The sequence below is a fragment of the Pinus tabuliformis genome, chromosome 6, assembly GCF_031772625.1.
Source record: "Pinus tabuliformis cultivar Carrire ecotype Pingquan chromosome 6, CPIR1, whole genome shotgun sequence".
Lineage (NCBI taxonomy): Eukaryota > Viridiplantae > Streptophyta > Pinopsida > Pinales > Pinaceae > Pinus > Pinus tabuliformis.
Window position 1 is genome coordinate 1,319,199,126 of NC_142292.1, and position 20,969 is coordinate 1,319,220,094.

The window sequence follows — 20,969 nt, forward strand, 5'->3', positions numbered from 1 at the left end:
CAGGTATGAGTAATGTTTGAGTTTTTGTGTAGGATAACGGATTTTTCAGGTTAAATTGGTCATTTTCGAAAAAAAACATTAGAGTCACCTTTAAGCTCTTTTCTGACTCCTAAAACATGAAAAGATTGCCGAGTTTTTCTTTTTAAGCTCGTTAAAACGGAACTAAAAAGACGGTCCACTTACAGCCCTTTTCTAACCGTAAAAACATGAAAAGATTGCCGGATTTTTGTTGTTTCAAATTCGATATTGGTTATAAAACGTCATGTCATTGATCGCTTTTTTACTTCTTCGGATCAGAGGCACTAATTATGAAAAGTACTCCTTGGTCGTAATGATCAAGCGGTTCTCTCAAGTATTATTTTATACTTTTTCAGGCTTGGGAGACACAAATTTACGAAAAAGGACAACCATGGAGTCTTCTTAAGTTTTTTCAAACTCTCTAAAATTGAAAAACGCCGAGTTTCTCCTATACTGGACTCGTTAAAATTTAACAGTAAAGGACCTGTTCAATTACAAACAGGAACGGACCACTCCTTCTTAGGGTTCGAATTTAAACTAAGTTGGACTCATCCGAAGGATGAGCTTATAAACAAGCAAATGTTATCCTCCTCAAGCTTGTCAAAAATAAAGAGGTACTTGCCAGAAATGGTGGGGAAAAGAGAGAAAAATGAGCCTGTTTGTCATACTTTATAACCACTCTTGAACACGACACTTTTTATTCACCTGGGTTGGGAAATCCTTTGCCTAACAGTTGATCAAACCATATTGAAAGTCTTCAGCTAGTTTCTGGGTATTAACTTTGGGTCAATTGTCACCAAACCATCTGCTGTGTCGTTATGTGTCAGTGCAAATAAACCATTCATCTGCAAAATATCTGTCATCCATATTGACCATCCCTGAGTCAGTCCTTGCAACTAAATTTCTTCAAACTTGATCTATGATTTCGTGTTGTGGGCTTGCCTTCGACGGATCGCTTTCTATCGACTTTAGCTCATTATCTAGAAATACGATCTAGAAATCATCAGTACCTTGGGATCTGCATGCCTCAATGGCAAGTTTCTCGCCTTCGACGATAGGTTGCATCATCGACCTTCGATCAAAGGATTCCGTGACATGTTCGACATCAACACATCTATTCACATTTCATGGATTGTACTGAGTACTTTGAGAGCCATTGACATTACTGGTGGTTTCTCTGACACTTGTTAACAGTTTACATCATTGACTGGTAATCAAGTGGTTTCTACCATGTTCGACTTCGACACTTTCATTCAAATGGATAGAATCATACTATTTCGGGAAGTAGAAATCAAGACCCTGGATCTAGTTTCCACCATCCAGGCTGCGAGGAATTTTGTATTCATTATACAGTGGACTATTCATAAACAGATGGTTGCGTCCATACTGTGTCTACATGTGTCTATACTTGTGATGTATTACAAGATCATTCCTATATCAGAGCAGTAGTTAGTTTTCTAGTCAGTTTTGATCTGAGTATGGGAATGCCTACCTCAGCGATGATATGATCTCATATATATATTTTGCATTGAATGTTTTTACAGGTTCCAACCGGGCTCTCCACAAGATGATCCTCGAAATGATAAAGTACTTCACTCTTCTTAGATGATAAATGAAATCCTCATCTACTACAGACTTCACACTTTAGGGGGCAATCTGTTACACAAAATATTGTCACCATGACTATTTGCAGTCAGTATGGGTCTATCATCATTCATACTGTCCTCCTTAGCAAGTCTCAAACCTCAACTCTTCATGTCAAGCTTTGAAAATGAGAGAAAGTCCTTAAAAATCAATAAAGCTCTGGTTCTGCACTTTCTCTTACTGTTGCCTGCGGTCCCGCATCCCATGGTCATATTACCTGTGGACCTGCCCGCTCTGTCTCTAAAGGAGTGGGTGCGGACCCCTGTGAAAGTCAAAAAGGCGCAAGTTTATTCTTAAAAACTCACTTTGGGTTAATTCTAGATGATTCTAGAAGGAATCTTGACGTGGATGGTTTGCTCCTAGGTGGTTCATGCATCCCAAAAGTAAAGGAGCTAATCCCTTGATGAGAGGGGCTTATCCCTTTGAAGGATGGCTTTATCCCTTTGAAGGAGGACCTAGTAACTTCCCTCCATTGCACTACAAATTAAGGCATTGGGCTGGTTGCTAGGGGGGTTAGAAGTTGAACATCTTTTAGGGTAAATGCTGTTGGAATTGAGACTTCCTAGTTAAGCTTGAGAGGAGAGATCACATACCTTTTGGCTTCATTGGGAAGAGAGTGAAACTTGCCAAAGTATAGGAGATTCTTGCTGGACCCTGGGAGAAGCTTGTACAGCATCAAGGCACCAAGGTTGTAAAGTTCTTCTTTGATTAAAGTTAATACAGTCAGATTCATTTTTCTCAACAAATTGTCTTATGTGATTTGTTTCATGAATTCCTTGATCATCATGATAAGTATGCTTTATTATATTGGCTTTTCAAGTGCTATTTAATGTGTGTGCTTGTTTGTGTTTGCAGATTCTTTACAAGGAAGCTCATTTGGATCAACGGAGAGTGGCTTCTACAAACTTTCCTTGGACCCAAGGTAGGCCTAAAACACTTGTTTTCCTTTATCTATAAATTGCATATTTAGAGAAAGATAGAATTTGTTTGGTTTTCTTGTCGCTAGATATCATTAGATACTAGGGAGGTCAATCTTGTCCGCAAGAACGACTTATCCAGGCCGACATCACCATTATACACGGGCAACTCAAATTTAACATCAAGTTTTAGTAAGGGTGATTTACCAGTTCCTTTTAAGGTATTTTGATGAGTATGAGTAAGGGTTGTGTTAGTGGAAGAGGCTGAATATTCTTATGAAGAAGAAGATGAATAAGATGGTGGAGAGGGTGGAGGTTTACCTCCATTTCCATCACCCCCTTCTAAAAAACCTTCTCCTTTGGGAGGTTTGGAGCTTTCACCCTATAGCCTAGTATTCCTCTCTTCATTAAGGACCTTTACCATCTCTGTCATATCAAAGAAAGCCTTCCTGAAGACCTTCTCATCTTCTATCATGTTTGTAGGTTCTCCTTCATGAGACATGCTCTCTGGATTCTTAACTGCAACTTGAGGATGAACTCGTATTGGAGATTGTGGCAACCTTTCCCTCCTTCCCCTTGACCTAACTTTAGGGCTTCCAACCAGCTTCCCCTCAACTCTTTTGAGTTTTAATCTAGTAAGAATGACATAAACGTGCAAATAACTAAATCCTTCTTGCACAAACAAAACCTAGGGTTGTGATACCAAAATGATTTGGTTAAGAATAATAGTTTGTTGTGCTAAGATCCTCCTCATATTAAAAACAAAATTCTATTCATGTGCTTAAGGATTCGTGTGTTTTTCAAGTGAAAAATGAGTTTTGTGTTAATTTTATGAGAAATGTTAACATAAATAGGACAGTGAACAACATCATAGAAATGTATAGAATATCACCAAAAACACATCACAACTGGAACATGATGAAGGAGTTCACCCCTTTCGGGCTACGTCTCGTTGGTCCAATGGCTTGGGCCTCTCTATTATGCTCAAATGTGTAAAAATATGTGTTTACAATGCTCAAATGCTTCTGAAACCTGCTCCAATGAGTCCAGCATGTCCAAAAATGGCTACCTAACCTCTTTCTACACCCAATTTGGTTGAAAACTAGAGAAGTTATGACCTCTCCTACTTTCCCCACTATTCGCTCTACATTTTCCCCAAAATCTGGTAATAAACCTGCAAATTTGCCTGAAATTCCGCTATTGGAGCGAAAAATTCCCCAATTTTCAAGCAGATTTGTCAGATCAATAACTAACCCATTAAAACCCACCAGTGGTTACACTAAATTCCAATACGTGGTCACATGGGGCAGTTTGGAACGACGGTGTGGAGACTGCCAGATTTGGTGGTTAGTATAACCGTTGGCGGCGGATGTTCACATGGCGGAGACCATTGGCAGTCAGGTGTTGGCATTCAACAGGGCGGTTAGCAAGTGGCGGTCACATTAATTGCACGCAGGCATTCACATGGGGGTCGGTTAAGTTCGCCCAACCCCCCAAACCTTGCGGCGTGAAACTTTAAATACATGTGGCGCCATTATAGGTTAAGTTCCGCGGAAGTGGTGTATTGGCATTGGAGTTTGTTGTGCATTGGGAGGTCGGCAGTTCAACCCTCGTTGCCTCCGTCCAGTCCATAGCCAATTTTTGGTGGCCTCCCAAGCTACTAGGTGGCGACCTCCGACTGGGCCACTTCACTAACCAATAAAAAGCATACAAATTCTAATCAATACCAAGGTGCCACTTTGCACGACCCGATTCACTGAGAAAAGTTTGACCTAGTCAATTTCCACATACCCTGCCCAGTTAGCACCAAGTCAGCAGTATGGACTGTTGACTGGGTTGTCCATTATTTTGAAAATTTGCATGTTTGACAAAGTGGACAAAACTCATTTCTGGAATCATACGGATCTCGTTTCTTGTGAAATGAGTTGCATCAAATTCAAGATGACGAGCACTACATGGTTGTTTAGGGTCCACACCATTCTAACGAATTTGATTTTTTAGCATAATTTTGAGCACTTGATCAATAAGACTTCCTCTACAAAGTGTGAATTAAGATCTTTACATCCCTTACAAAGTACAAATTAGTGCAGGAAAAAATCATATTATAATAAGAATTTATATCTACTTCCTCTCATAAGTGTGAATGAAGATATTTACATCCCTTACAAAGTACAAAGTACAAATTTGTGTAGGAAAAAGACATATTATAATAAGAATTCATATCGACTTCCTCTCACAAATGTGAATGAAGATCTTCACATCCCTTACAAAGTACAAAATCCCTTATACTCTCGGCCTAGTTGTATTCATATATATATGTATGTGTGACATTTGTATAGATTGGTTTGGACTTTATTTTTCACAAGAAAATGAGACATTGACCCAAAAAATTTAATTCTCAATAAATGACAAAGAAAATCCATAAGGAGGCACCATGAAGGTGATCTCCTTTTATTTAACCTTCATCGACAAAGTCATGGAAGAAGGATTCACCAATCCCATAGTTTCACAACAAAAGTTGTGCATATAGAATCATCTACTCATTCAAAATCAATGTTAAATATTAGTTAATTTATATTTCTATTTATCCCAATACAATACTATGGTTAATTTGACTATTTTAAATATTTTTTAATATAAATATTTTAATGTATATTTATTTTTTAAATAATAACAAATTATTATTTTTAACATTAACAAATTTAATTTAAATAAATTTTACAATAAATTTAATAATATAGCATTAATTTTCCCAAGTAATTTTGATAGAAAAATCAACACTCTATTTCACAGGTATACATTGATAATTCATTTAAAGCCACCTTTCTTGCTAAATTCAACTTTTGGTGTAAATTATAATTGACTTCTCTTTTAACAAACATAACTCTAATTGTGAAATTGACCATACTTACTTTTGGAAAGCACAAAAAACATGACTAGATTAATAGCATGGGGTAACATTGATTCTCAACAAAAAAATTCTAAGCTAATGAGCAGTTCAAGTGCTTTTGTGCATAGCTTTAGGAATTGCTTGTTATAACATCATTCATAGATATATGTCAATATAAAGTGGAATAAACTTTCTATAAGAAGATACATTTTACAACTACATTTACAACGCATAGTAACTAGTTCTTTTAATTATAGCACAAGCGGAAGGGACAAGCTACTATGTAGCACTTGTTAATTTATAAATGGGAAATAATAATAATAATTTTAATATAGGTTACTTTTGAAGATGAATACTTAAAGGGTGAAAATCATTGTGGATTAATCGATACATATTTATGGTTTTTATGAGAATTATGACCTCAATATTAGAGTTATAGCCCTTAAAACCCATACTTTTGTGTTTAAAACACAAAAAATAGTCATATTTAAAAAAGTGGTATTACCTATAACATCCTTTTCCTTTCAAGGTTAAAATTACCATCTTTTACAACTATGAGCTTAGCAATGTTGTAATATTGTTGAGAAATATGTTATCAACCACCAAATCAAAAAGTGGCACTAAGTGCGAAATCATTTTTATTTTTTAGGTTAAAAGTATAACTTCTTTGGAACCTTCAGACTTGAAAAATAGAATTGTTGCAACCAAAATCATAAAATCAACCCCTACTCAACCCCTGCAATTTTTGGGAAACCATGGTCTTAACAAATGGCACCAATGGAACCAAAATGTTAAGACCTACCATGGAATTGAAAATATGGACTATTAGTAGTATGTTTTCGTTAACTTTTAAAATTCATGGACCAAAAGATAATATTGTTGTGAAAGAGATTGTAAAAGATGGAAAAAATGAAAAATGAATTTAAAAAAAAAATACCAAAAGAAAGGAAATGATACTCTATTTAAAATTTTAAAAATAATAATAATAAAAGAAAAATGATATAATTAATATAAATACTCCATTTAAAAATAAAATAAAAAGGGGAAATGATAGTTTTTAAAAAACACATGAAAAAATAAAATTTATTTAAAAATTAATAAAAAATCAATATAAGAATTTGATATAAAATAAACATTTAGAAATTGAAAAATTATTTAACAAACTTAAATTTAGAGCTTGCAATGGAAACCCTAATGCCTTTAGTTGTATCCTTGTTTTTGAGAGAATTTTTGTTTCAGGACTATGTCATTTGCTGGAAATCCCTCATCTTGTTGCTTTAGCTACAAATCTGGTAAACAAGAGCATTTTTTTGAAGCAAGGTTTTGCTACATCCAATCTAAATCCATTGCTTCAAATCCTTTGAACTTTTTAGTCTTCATGAAACCACTTTCAAGGGGAACTTCATGTATTTAGGTGAAAGCCACTGATCTTGTCTTTACACTTGCTACCAAAATTTAAGATCAGGCAAGAACTCCCACCATTTTTATGTGATTTCTCCGCAAAGGTAGGCAACTTTAGGAAAGAAATTCATTTGGAGATTATAACATAACGAAGAGCACTTCAATATTTTTAGTTTCACACTTAAATGATGGAGCCAAATTCTACGACACGTCCTCTGCCTCTCTGTCTAAATCCTTTAAGGATACTTTCAAGCCAAGGCCCGCATAGCCAATTCCCAAATGGATCTCAGGGTTAGCCTTCATTTTGGATCAAGTGGAAAATATCTCGACTATTAATGTGGATCATCTTCTTTTTTTTTGCTAATGCAAGAGTCGTGCCTTCTATTCAAAATGTTCAAAGGGTAAAATTACATAAAATACAAACCACCACAGGCTAAACCTTTTAGCCCTAGGTAAAAGCCTCACCAAAAATAAAAAACCCGCCAACTAGGTCCTAAAGACCCAAACAACAGACTGAAGTAACTCAAATCCAAAATAAACAATGCGTAAAGGCCAAAAGACCCGAACCCACCAACATGCACGTTGTTCCTTGACCATTGATTCTCCTCGCCTGATCCAACGGCGGAGGATCATCTCGCATGAACCAAAAGCACAGAGAATTATCGCGCGATCACCTTGTGACCCACCACGCGATAAAAGACCCAAACCCACCAACATGCACGTTGTTCCCTGACCGTTGATTCTCCTCATCTAATCCAACGACAGAGGGTCATATCGCATGAACCAAAAGCGCAGAGAATTACCGCGCGATGAGGGCAGTATTCTCTCCCCAACCTTGGCCACGTGTCGCGTGGTGAGTGGAATCACTCCCAACTCTGAAAAACTGCTCCCAGCTTTAAGGGCATGCGATAAACCAAAAACCACCCCGAGGGTGGTATTGACACCACGGGAAGTAATGCGGGGTGTTTTGAGTCTGATGAGAAAGTTGGGACTCCAGTCCCTCGCACCATCCCAACTCCTCAGGTGCTTGAACCAAAGGAAGATGAAAATCTTCTTACCATTCTTGATGTTCTCCATCCAGTCATCCGAGAACCACTGTCTTTTGAGAAACTTCCACCTAAGACTTCTAGGTTTACGTTTACCTGGGCTGAGGAGGCAGACAAAGACCTACATCCCAATTGTAACATCACTTCTGAAATAACACTTCATATTGAATCCGAATCAACTAGAACCCATCTCTGCGACTCTATTTCGAAATAATGCTCTGTCCTCATCCACCTGATTGAGATGATGCTACCTCAATTTATTCCGAGGCATCTCTTTCCAACTCATCTTGACCCTACTTTTGGTCCAGAGCACCCCTTGATTGGCTAGAATGTTTGCCAATTTATTTGTTGTCCTTCGCACATGAGTAAAACTCACGGTCCACAAGCACAAAAGGTGAAACTGAATCCTTTGAAATACCTGAAGCAACCTCCAGTGCCTTGAGACTTTTTCCAGCTCCATGCCATAGCATATTCTCTTGACCAAGTTAATGATTAACTCAGAATCAACTTCAATTATTATATTCTAGAGATTGTCCTACTTCAGGATTTCTAAACATTGCTCAAGTGCCATTAATTCCGCCATATTGTTTGTAGCTCTTCCCAAATGGCAATGAAAAATAAAAAGGATGCAGCCATTTTCATCCCTTAACACCCCTCCAAAACCAGCGATAGCCGGGTTTCCTTTTGAGGCCCCATTAATGTTGCATTTCAAAAAACCCTGATTGGGAGGATGCCAATAGTCTGGCTTATTGACCAGTTTCTTCACCTTCCTGTCCATGCCCTATGGTATAAGCCCCTACATACCCAACTAAAGAAGTATCTGCATTTCAGCTTCTGAAGGTGGATTCTTTGGGGAAGTTCGCACTAAAGTTCCCACCGTCTCCTTAAGTTGTCTTAAGATCTGTGCAATAATGCGCTGGGAGGAACTTTTTTCATTTTTGAAGATTCTGTAGTTCCTTTCTTTCCAGACATTCCATATTATGAAGCTTGGAGTTAAAGCCCAAGCTGAGCGAAGAATTTCATAATCAGAGAAGTTTCTTCTCTAGTTATTAAGGGTATTGATAATGCTTCCTTTGTCCCTGTCTATTTGTTTGAAAATTGTGGCAAAAGTATCCCACAACCTGGAGGTGAAAATGAAATTATTGAGAAGGTGCTCCATCATTTCCTCTTGGGATTCACAAAGCTAGCATCTAGAAGGTCCCAGAACACCCCTCTTCCGAATGTTTTCCCAAGTCAGAATTTTCTTATGATGTACCAGCCACATGAAGAGTTTGATTTTCATTCATCCTTGATGCCTCCATAGGTTCTGTCAACCGTGTTTGGTTCATTGGAATCCAGCTCCAAGCTTATGTGCTTTGCCTCCTTAAGATTGAAGGTACCTTCATTATTATTGCCCCATCTAAGTTGGTCGTGCCCCTTTGAAACCGAAATTTTCCTTTGGTCCAACATCGACAGAAGTGCGTCAGCTTTTGCTTTCAAGGGGCTATCATCCTTGTATTCCATATTCTTCCAGGTTCTCCATTTTCCTTCACTATTGGTTTGATCCCAAAAATCTTTTACCCTAAGTAACCCTTTGGTATCAGTTTCTTTCTTGAGGTCCACAAAGTCCTATCTTAGCAGTGTAGGTTCTTGTTGCCATTTATCCTCCCAAAACAAAGCAAGATCTCCCTCTCTGATTTCCCAGAAGCTATTTTTTTGCACTAAGCCTCTATTCTCCCAGGCTTTATTCCAGATGTAGGAGCCTTTTATGATGCCATTCATCCTTATGTGATCATTATCTTGCCAATTGCGAGCGTACTTTTCTTTCCAAATACAAGCCCACTGCGCCTTTGGATCTTTTACCCAACGCCACCATAGTTTTTCCCCTAAAACTTTGCTTAACACTTCCAGATCATCCAGTCCAAGACCTCTGTGGTTTTTAGGTTTGCAAATCTTATCCCAGGCTACCAAGGCCAAAATCTTTCTCTCCTCTCCCTTACCCTAGAGAAAGTATATTTGAATGGTTCTAAATTGATGCAAAACTCCTTTTGGAGCTGGAAGGGCTAAAAGCATGAAGACGGGGATTGATTGAAGTACAGCTTTTGTAAGCACCAATTGGCCTGCCAAGTTTAAATATCTAATAGTCCATTTCTAGGTTTTATCCTGCATCTTGTTAATCACCGGCTCCCAAATGCTCTTGTGCAAAGGTTTATTAGTTAGAGGAACTACCAAGTATTTGGAAGGAAGGACATCCCTTTGAAAACCTAGAATTCTGGAGATATTCCTCTAGATAGCAATATTAGTATTAAAGAAAAAAATCTTAGATTTGGAGAGATTTACCTCCATACCTGTAGCCATGGCAAAGTCACTCAGGATTTGTTTATAAGCTAGTGCTTCTTTGACCGTGGGGATTCCCTGCAACATGGTGTCATCAACAAATTGTTGATGGGTCAAAACCTGTCCAGTCTCAGAGAGTTGGAGACCCTTGATGTTACCCACTTCTTTAGCATGCTTGATAAATCGACCAAGTCCTTCCATCATGAGGATAAAGAGAAAGGGGGAGAGTGGATCTCCCTACCTGAGGCCTCTTGAAGGAGTAAAAGTCTTGGATGGAGAACCATTAACCAAAATTGAAAAGCTAGAAGAAGTTACCGGGCCCATAACCCATCTTACCCAGTTATGGTCAAATCCAAAGGCGAGAAGGACCTTCCTGATATAGGTCCAATTCAACTTATCACAAGCTTTGGCAAGGTCCAATTACATAATCATTCCCGCCTTCCTATTGCTTAATAATGAATGAACCACCTCATGCACTTGAATGATGTTATTGAGAATTTGTCTACCCTCCACATATCTTGATTGCTCCACAGAAACTAGAGTAGGAAGAAGGGGTTTGAGTCTATTGGCAATAACTTTGGATATTATCTTGTACACCACATTGCACAAAGCTATGGGTCTAAATCTGTCTGGAGTCTGAGCAATGTCCTGTTTGGGGATCAAAGAGATGAAGGATGTATTGAGCACCTTCAAAATGGTTCTATTCATCCTGGAGTCCTCCACGACATTCAGAATATCTTGCTTGACAATGTTCCAGCAAGCTTTAAAGAAATCCACATTGAAACCATCAGGGCCTGGTGCTTTACCATTTTGCATTTCTTTGATGACCTCACTAACCTCCTCTTCAGTCACTAGCCTATTGAGATTGAAATTATCCTCTCTTGTTAGTTGCTTAGGTATGAACCTTATTAAGTCCCTAATAAAATGAGCTCTGTCTAAAATGGGCTCCTCTGTGATACTTCGAAAGTGCTGAACCAACATAGCTTCTATATCTTCATGGGTATTGAGTAGTTGACCTCCAGCATCCTTGATCGATGAGATCCTATTATGAGATCTGTTCGCCATGGTGGATCTGTGGAAAAACCTAGTGTTTCGCTCCCCTTCTTTTAGCCATTGAACTCTTGATTTTTGTCTCCAAAATATCTCCTCTTGTTTACATAAGTTCTCCCAGTCTTGATGATGCTTGGTGACTTGATCATTTCTGACTCTATCAAAGCCATCCGTGATAAGGGCTTGATTGAGTTCTTGCATTTTACCTTCAACAACTTTTTTCGCTTCAAAAATATTACCAAATTCATTCTTGTTCCAATATTTGAGTCTGAGCTTGATGTGTTTTAGTCTTTTGTGTAGCAGAAACATTCTTGTACCCTGAATATGTAGATCTTTTGTCCACCATTTTGCAATGTTGTTGATAAAATCTGGGTGGGTGAGCCAGATATTCTCAAATCTAAAATGTCTGTTCTTGGAGGTGCCAATGCCCTGAACCTCAAGTTGTACAGGCCAATGGTTCGAGCCTCCAAAGGGGAGAATTCTCACTGTCATTTCCTTATCTATGAGCATAAGGTCCTCTGAGATTATGAATCTATCTAACTTTGAGGCTACTTGAGACTCTCCTCCTCTCTTATTGTTCCATGTAAAGAGGCCATTTCTTATATTAGTGTTAGCTAGCTTCATATTGTCTATGAAAGTTTGAAATGCTATAGAGTCTTTACTTAAAGTTCTGGTTCCACCTTTTTTCTCCGATAGTGATATGATCATGTTGAAGTCCCCACCCATGATCCATGGTACTCCTGCATGTCTATCTATTAGTTCCACAAGAGAATCTAGAAGCCTGAGTTTATCATCCGATCTTTGGGGGCCATAAACATTTGTAATCAAATAAGTCTCCCTATCTCCCACAGGCTGAATAACCACTGATAAATAATTCCTAGATGCCTCAGCATCTATTATGCCAATCTTTTGGGGGTTCCAGAGAGTAAGTATACCTCCTGTTGTTTTATCTGCTTTGACTTCTAGAAACTCATATTTATTGAGCCATTTACTATGTATTTCTTTTATTTTTTGAATGGAACATTTAGTTTCCTGGATAAAGATCATATCCGGAGCTTCTTGTTTCATTCTATTGCTAAGTATTCTTTGTTTTCTTTTACTTCCTAGACCTCTGATATTCCGAGATGTGAACTTCATTATGAAAGATTTGTAAAGGAGTAGCTAGTTAAATCTTTCATCTTACTTAAATCTATCATTAGCTTTCCACATTCCATCATAACTCATTCTACGTTTTTCTACCTCTTTTCCTTCCTGGATTTCTAGCAGCTAATCCTGGTGTGGTTTTCATAGTTTTCACACCTTCGTTGCCCTACCTTTCATTGTTTCTTTGCCTTTCCAGCCCTTTAGCCTGAGTTTTCCATAGGAACAACTACTGTACTCTATTAAACTCTTCTTGAGGTAGTGAGTCTACCCCTCCCATGGTCCCCTATTTCAAGAACCCTTCCAAATCTAGGTGTTCTCTATCAAGAATATCCTGTAGTTCATGATCCTCCATTTCCATCTCACTTTGGGTCATTTCTTGGTCCATTTCTAGTTCTCCATCGCTCAGCGTAGTCTCTTTCTATTTATTAATATCTTGTGTTTGCTCTCTATTTTCTTCTTTCTCCTTCTCCCCTGGGATGCCTTCCATTACCTGGTCTACCTTTGTTGTCTCTTCCTCTTCTTCTAGTACTTGGAACCTTTTCAGACTGGCTTGTTGCCCTTCTGTTTGATGTTTCTTTGGCCCCCTTTTGCCCCCTTTTCCTCTATGTCCCACTTTGTGGAAGTTTTCAGAGTCTTTCACTGTGGTAGCTTTACTTTTGTTCTCTATTTTACTTAGAGGGCAGTGTCTAAATAGGTGCCCATGCTCATGGCACCTGCGACATCTGAAAGGAATATGTTCATAATCTACTGTTTGCACCCATTCTTCATCAAAAACTTCCAAGATGACCTCATCTGGTAGAGCTCTAGAGAGATCCATCTCCACACATATTCGTGTGAAGGAAGTATATTTTCCCCTTCTGGTGGCCTCAGATGCTTTGATAAAACACCCTAATTTGTTTCCTATGGTAGATAAAGATTCAATTTGCCAGTAATCTAGAGGTAGGGAATAGAGTCTTACCCAGATTGGGACTGAAGTGAAAGTCTCTCACTCTGGGACAAAATTCATCATCCAAGGTCGCATGTAGAGGCCTGCAGCTGCATAGAAGTAGGGCCCTCCTTCAAACACCCTGTCTTTGTCCTCAATATTTGTAAAGACCACAATGAAGAAACCCTTTGACCCAAGATGTAGGTCTATGCCTCCTTTCGATTTCCAGTGGTATTTAATCCACGCTTTTAGCGCCTTTTTTGTGGGCCATAATCCCATGAATTTACAAATGATAGCATAGGTCCGCATGTGGTCCCTGTGCACCTACAAAGCAGGACCATTTAAAACTACTTTGGGTTTGACCTCAGCCATAGGTTTACATGGCTCCTTTTGCGTTTTATTTTCTGCTTCCTATTTCTTGTCTTCTTCCTCATTTTCTTTTGTTCTATTGTCCTCCCTTGTATTGGTCAAATCTTGTTCCTCTTCAATGTTCCTTTTCGCTTCTCCTGAAGGACCTTTGGTAGCTCCTATTGGTTTTTTACCTTGGCTGGCTACGGCCTGACTATAGGAGGGAGTGGAGCTCCCCCCTTTGTGCCCCTCCATGGAGTTCAACGCTTGCAGAAGCTTGAAACCCTGGCTCTTTGTAATAGAATGGGATATTTTCAATGGACTTATGAATTGGATTACCATTAATGTGATCATCTTCAATCTAAGGATGCTTACATATATTATTTGATTCATGTCATTATTTATCAATTTAATGGTTTATGGGCTATAACATTTGCACTTCGGGAATGGGTGCAACAGACTTGGTCCCCAAAGAGAAATATATTTTTTTTCTCGAAAGGTTTTTTTGTGATGTATTTTAAAGATCTTAAGGATTATCGAAAGGTTTTTGATGAAGGACTTTGGTTTTGGCATCATGTTGGGTTTTTTTCAAAACTTGGTTTGTTGGTTTTAAACCTCTTTCAATGCCAACTACAATCACTCCAATTTGGGTAAGACTCCTAAATTTTCCCCTTTATTTGCTACTTCTAGACATCTTAGCTAATGTGGGAAGCTCACTCGGTCACTTCATAAAAGTAGACACAGAAAGGATTAAGAAGGGTACTGTGACATTTTCTCGAATATGTGTTGAAATCGATCTTAAGAAAGATTTTCCGAACAAAATCCTCCTTGAGTGGAATGACTTTATTTTTTCAATGTCACCAGACTATGAAAATACAACATTTCTTTCTAGGATCTGTCAAAAACTTGGTCATCTCCAAAATTTATGCCCCTCTTCTCAAGTGTTTTATCCTCCTCCGGATTTTAGGAATAAGTCAGGAGGATGGCAAGAACTAGAAGTTCCAATAGGAGCTAAGACTTCTTTAACTCGCAAACCAAAAAATATGCATCAACAAAAAACTTCTATAGCAAAAATGACTCATTCAATCTCTGCTCAACCACATGCGGGAGACATGTCATCATGGAGATGTTGAGATCCATCCCTCAAATGGAGACGCACAAGATACAACTATGGTTTTGGCTTAGTCAATGAGCAGCCACAAACGCTTCCATGAATCAGATCACTTGGATAGTGATAAGGAAGCATCTAAAGTAGAAAAACCTCCGGGTTTGAAATTTGACCAAAGAAGTGCAGTTATTGTCTCATCTAAATATGTTCTCTCCTCAGAATAGATTGATGTATAAAAGAAAAAAAGAAAAAAAAACCTCAATAAAATCCATGATCATTCGGGAGTTCTTTTCCTAAAAAAATATTGGCATTATCATTAATTAATTTTCATGTAAATTCAAATTAACTTCTTTATTAATATTAATTTTGGTTAATATTCCTCTAAAAATTACCAATCCAAATTTCTTATAAACATATAATATATTTTTAATTAAAAAAACATATTTTACAATTACAAATATATTTAAAAACATATATATATTATAAATTCTTAACCTATTAAAAATAATTGAAAATCATACACTAAAACACAAAATAATTTAAACCATATAATAAATACTTCATATTAATCATTTTTAAAGGTTACCAACATATAGTAAAACACAAAATAATATAAACCATATAATGAATACTTCATATTAATCATTTTTGAAGGTTACCAATATAGTGCTTGCGATATCGAGTAACACTCCACTCCATAGAGAAACTAGCTGCATTTTCACATTAACAAGTAGTAATGTTAATAAAATGAAATATATATCTATTATATAATTTTAAAATAATAAACCTAATTTATTTTTTAATTGATAATTATTTTAAAATAAATAAAAATACTAAAAATTCGATAAAAATAATAAAATTTTAAATTTAAATATAATAGTAAGTTTATTTGATTTCATAATATTATATTTTTTATGTGATTTTTATTAAAAAATTTGCTTAATTTGTCATATTTTTTATAATAATCTGAGTTGTTTTTAGTGTGATTTTTTGGACTTTTCAGTGTGGATCAGAATCTTGAATTGTGTCTACATGGGGTAGCTCAAGCGGCATTGGCCGTGGAAATGAAGTCTCACCGAACTGGAAGTCTTGGGTTCAAATCTTGGGCTACCCTTCCCCCGTAGCGGGGTATGCAATGGACATGTAAATAGGAGAGTCCTACCAAAGCTTACAAAAAAAAAAAAGAATCTTGAATTGTATTATTTAAACTGGTTTTTTCCTGAAAAATCTCATGGCACTTTGATTGTGCAAGGTTACCCATCAAATTTGTGATTTCAATAAATTTCTAAAAACATTTAAAAAAATTAAACTGGAAAAAATCAGCGTAAAAATTTCCAAAAATCTCACTAGAAACAAATGTATAATAATCCTTTCTAGTTAACTAAAATACTTCTGAAAATTACCATTTTCAAAAAAATATATTTAAAATTGAATATTAATGATAACAATGCTCAAAGGATCCCTTAACCACAGAATCATCAGGTAACATAGAGATGCTTACACATCAGCGCAATGATGTGGACACCTAAAAAGCATTTATTATTCATTCAATTATCCTAAACAGTTACACTAACAGAGAATAACAGTTATGGTCAGAAGCAGAGAGAACAACCGATGTAGTCAGAAGGAATTTTTTTATATTTTTTGGATTTTTCTGACGGTAATCATTTAATTCATTTATGTAATTTTTTTGAAATTATAATTTTAATATTGTTAAAATTGTATTTTTAAATATAGAAATAAATTTACTTTTATAAATTACATTACTATTTCAAAATTATAAAATCTTAGTAATTCATATTTATAATGAGCAAATCATTTAAATTTTATATAAAATTTAAATAAAACTTGATATATATATATGTGAAAATAGAATAAAGTGAGGACTCCCTGTTATCAATTCCAAGAGTAATAAGTGACAAATTCCTTTAAGATATCTTCTGGACGACTAAAACTGAGGCAAATACGGCTACGGCCAGCATTTCAACGAGGCATAGCATTTCAACAAAGTACAGACTTCTGGACACATTCTACGAATTCGTATATGCAACTCCCATGACCTGCAACATACAAATTACACAAATGTTCAGCTGATATCTTCTTCACTCAAGAATGAAAACCGATTCAAACCCAAAAACAATTAATATACCACACCTAAGTAGCGAGGCAGTTTCAGGGAGAGAATATGTACAAGACGATTTAAAAGTGCATTGGCGGAAACAAACACGTGCCCAAAATTCGAAGGGATTTAAGCAGGAAAGTAAAAACATCAAGTTTATGAAGCGAAGCAAGTTCGGCTTAAACAAACCTGTCCAGGCTAATGTTGAGGATACCTTGAATTTGATTGCAGATTTTAAAAATGTTTCCAAATTTGATTGAAAATGGTTTCACTTTTATTCTTATCTATTGAATTCGGAAATATTTCTAAAATCTACGATCCAAGTAAAAATAGTACCAAAATAAGTTAAGAATTGAGATAAATTTACGCGTATAACAAACATATCCCAGTACACGCCTGATTCGAGCAAAATGAAATCATACGTCACACCTACTCCAAACAGTACTTCAGATTCAAGGTGAAAATAAATCAACATAGCCTAAACAGTATGGCAGATTCAAGCGAAATGCAAACATACTCAACCCAAAAAAATTATGAAGCAAAAAACAAAGAACACAAAACACACCTAAGATTTATCGTAAGGACAGACAGGTTCATACTGAAAAGAGCTTCAAAAACAAACCAGACATGGATAAAGGTACAGATTAGAATAATTTTACTTACTGGGGTCCTCTGTGACTAGTTTTGCAGTTTTATTAAAGTCACAACCGGAATAAGAGTTCTTATTTTGCTGCCAATTACTGTTGAATGCATAGGATGCATGATCAATAACCGTGTTAGGCTCATAACAAGGCTCCCCTGGCTGGATGGCGCTGCAGATGTTGTCTCCCTGACTGCAAGCAGAATCAATAGCGGAAGGCAAGGCATAAACATCTGCACTGGGATCTGCAACACACCACAATTTGCCCTTGTAGGGTGGAGGCGGAGTAGGGAGAGGCCCATAGTCCGAATCCTGGAGCTTCCCAGTGAGATCAATCTCATACATCAAAGTTCCATTTGGATACACAAAACCCCAGTGCCTCTCAGTCCCCGGTCCAGACTTTTTATCCTCATCATACAATAAGAAAATGTATGTGGGGATGAATTGATTGGGCCTGCGAGGGGTTCCCAAGGGAGGGTCTGCAACCATTCTCCTTATAACCCTCCGGTTATAAAGGGCTGCATAATTGATGTTGGCACCCAACTGACTAATGTCACCGGCATTGGGCCATCCAGTTTCAGCTATGGCCAACTTAATGTCGTCATAACCCAATTTGCTCATTGCAGCTACAACCGCATCAAGCTGCTGGTCCAGCACATTGGTATACACAAGGCCATTGGGGTCGGTGTAGTTTTTGTCATGTTTTCCGAAATTGCAATATTCCAAAGATATATCTTCGGGATCAAATAAATAAGGAAAGTAAGAATACACATCCATAAAAAAGTAGGAATTCGTTCTATGAAGAAACTCTAACATTGGTTTCATCACAGTTTCTGCAATATCATCCCGAAAAGTACCAGCTGATGGAGGAAATGCTGATATTGGAACTGAAGAGCCAAGCATATCCATAGCCAAAGGGGTTCCAACATTAATATGATCCAGATTATAATTAACCAGAGCTTGCCAGATGCTCTGCATAGCGGGCACTAGCTGGTACCAGGTCTGTTTGTTGGAGTAGTCTGTTAAAATTTCATTTCCCACCAGGATTATATTGATCTCGGTTGCAGGATAGAAGGGAACAATATTATCATTGACCCATTTGTCTGCAACTGACTGGCTGGCGGAGAGACCGGCAATATCTTCATTCCTAACCATCACCGAGACCTTAATACTGGTGTTAGAGAGCGCCTTGAGGATTACTGGATTGGTACTGTAGATTTTAACCCTGCCAACCTTCAATCTCTGGATCAAGTCAATAGATTCTTGTACGGAAGGCAGGTTGTCACCAAACTGCCCATAAGCGACACCGATGGTGTAATCCTCTGCATCTGTGCAACAATAACAGAGAAAAAGATAAAACATTGAAAAACTAGTGAAAATCATGCAGGATCTGTATATAATCAAATACATAGGAATGCTAGTATAAGGCATAACAAGGCCTGGAATTTCATTGGAATGGTTGAAAACAATCGAAATACTATGGGGCCAAATGTGAGCTCAATCCATCAAATTTTCAGAAAAGGGAAGCACAATGAATATCAGAAGAAACATGTAGAATTATTTTTTTTCAAATTAAATAAATATATTATTTCATTTTTCCAGAAATATCTTAAAACACCCTAGCATAACAATCTCAACAGCAACTAGCGCGGATAATCCCTACTGCCTTCCAAGAACGAGATCGAAACTGTAGCCAGACAATTTACAATGTAAAATCACGGTATTTTACCAGGTAGACTTAGTGCAGGATCTTTTCAAGGGAACCTGATCACCACAGTACGGACGTACGGACATTCAGAAACAAAATATTGGACAAAACATTGGAAAACCATTGAGATTTATTTCTATATACTATTGGTTGAAATAAGGAAAACTTTATAGACAAATATCTGCTAATACCAATGGGTAAGGGAACCAGAAACAGATGTATGTTAGTACTAAGAGATTCTTTATTGGGATTATTTAAGGTTGTTTAGCTGAATAATAATTATTATTATTTTTATCTAGATTCAAATTTTAGGAGTGATATGATGAGCTATAATGTCTTCATAAATATGTTTGTAATCACTGTGTTTATGAATATTATTATACTGGCTTCCAGCTTTATGAACTCTAAAATGATTACACTTGTAAGTTGGTCTGGTACTAACAACTTCACTCAAACGCACTGGCCTGGTACCAACAACCTCACTCTAACTCTACTACTCTACTACTGAGAAAAAAAATTGAATTTTTCCTCTGAAACCGAACCATGTAATATTAGTACCAACAGGAAAAAGGTAAAGAACCCATGGAATTTTCTGTCCAAATTTCTTCTAACAGAGGATTTATCCAAAGAAACAAAATCAATGACTGTCAGAAGCTCATAAGCAAGAAAAAGCATTATTGTATCCCTTGAAATTGCTTCAGTACGCAACTTATGAAAATAAGGAAAACCAAAATGAGATTGAAAGAAAATATATACATGAATCACTACTTACAGGCATGAATTATGACTCCAAGAATGGCCAACAGAAGCCAGAAAACCGTCGGTCCTGGAGTTGGCATTGTATCAGTACTTCTCATTACATGAATAATTTGCAGTACCCAAAGCAGAATTTGTTACTTTAAAGAACCGAACGCAGAATTTGTTGTTACGTATGAATGCCTTTCACGTAGATAATGCAATCTAATACAGTTATATGGGAGACCTGAGTACACCCATCGGTTAAAAACAAAAAGCGTAGCAATGGCCCATCAAACGATAAAGTCCTATAATCACGGGTCTGAATGTGTACAGCAGTTATATCGTTTACTTTCGCTGTCTCTTTTGGGATTTAACCTAAAGGGAGCGGAAATAGGTTTAATGGTCTGGTTTTTTCTATTTTTACCTCTATAGCATTATAAATGGTTTCTGATATGCTAGGGAAATAGCGTTTGCTTTCTGAGTGACAGTACGTGAACAAATGAATGGAAACGGCTTGGCCAACAGGAACGAACCTACCATAAAGCATTAAATGCCCACTTACATGCGCCTTTGATAACCTGATAACATACTGCCATTATTTTTTATTTATCTAATCACCCGCGCGTGTGTTATCGGGCTATCAAAAATCCATATAAGCAAGCATTTAATGCTCTATGATAGACTCGTTAACTCTTCTGCTCAGGTCTGGACAGTCTCGGCCCACAATCAAATAAAGTTTTAGTGTTAAACCATTTGATGCATCAACATGTTTGGGTTTGTGCAATGTATTGCATCTGTGATTTTAATTTACTTTTCTTATTTAACTTAGTGTGACACATAGAGAGGTCACTATCGTTAAAGACAAATAAATAGCTACTCACATGTGATAGGAATATTTAAAGAATAATATCTAAAAGTTAAATTGACTAAATTGGCATAATGAACCGTAAGTTATCTT

The 20,969-nt window shown here is 37.0% G+C and overlaps 1 protein-coding gene across 1 annotated transcript; it reads right to left on the reverse strand.

The window, feature by feature from the left end:
- Window positions 1–16,713: 16,713 nt before the first annotated feature.
- On the reverse strand, window positions 16,714–20,201 carry LOC149263468 (putative glucan endo-1,3-beta-glucosidase A6). Its single transcript, XM_089387881.1, has 3 exons — window positions 20,046–20,201; window positions 17,589–18,893; window positions 16,714–16,866 (listed from the first exon to the last, which is right to left on the reverse strand). Exons 1-3 carry the CDS (start codon window positions 20,128–20,130, stop codon window positions 16,808–16,810), a joined length of 1,449 nt encoding a protein of 482 aa, XP_089244007.1. The 5' UTR covers window positions 20,131–20,201; the 3' UTR covers window positions 16,714–16,807.
- Window positions 20,202–20,969: the final 768 nt, after the last annotated feature.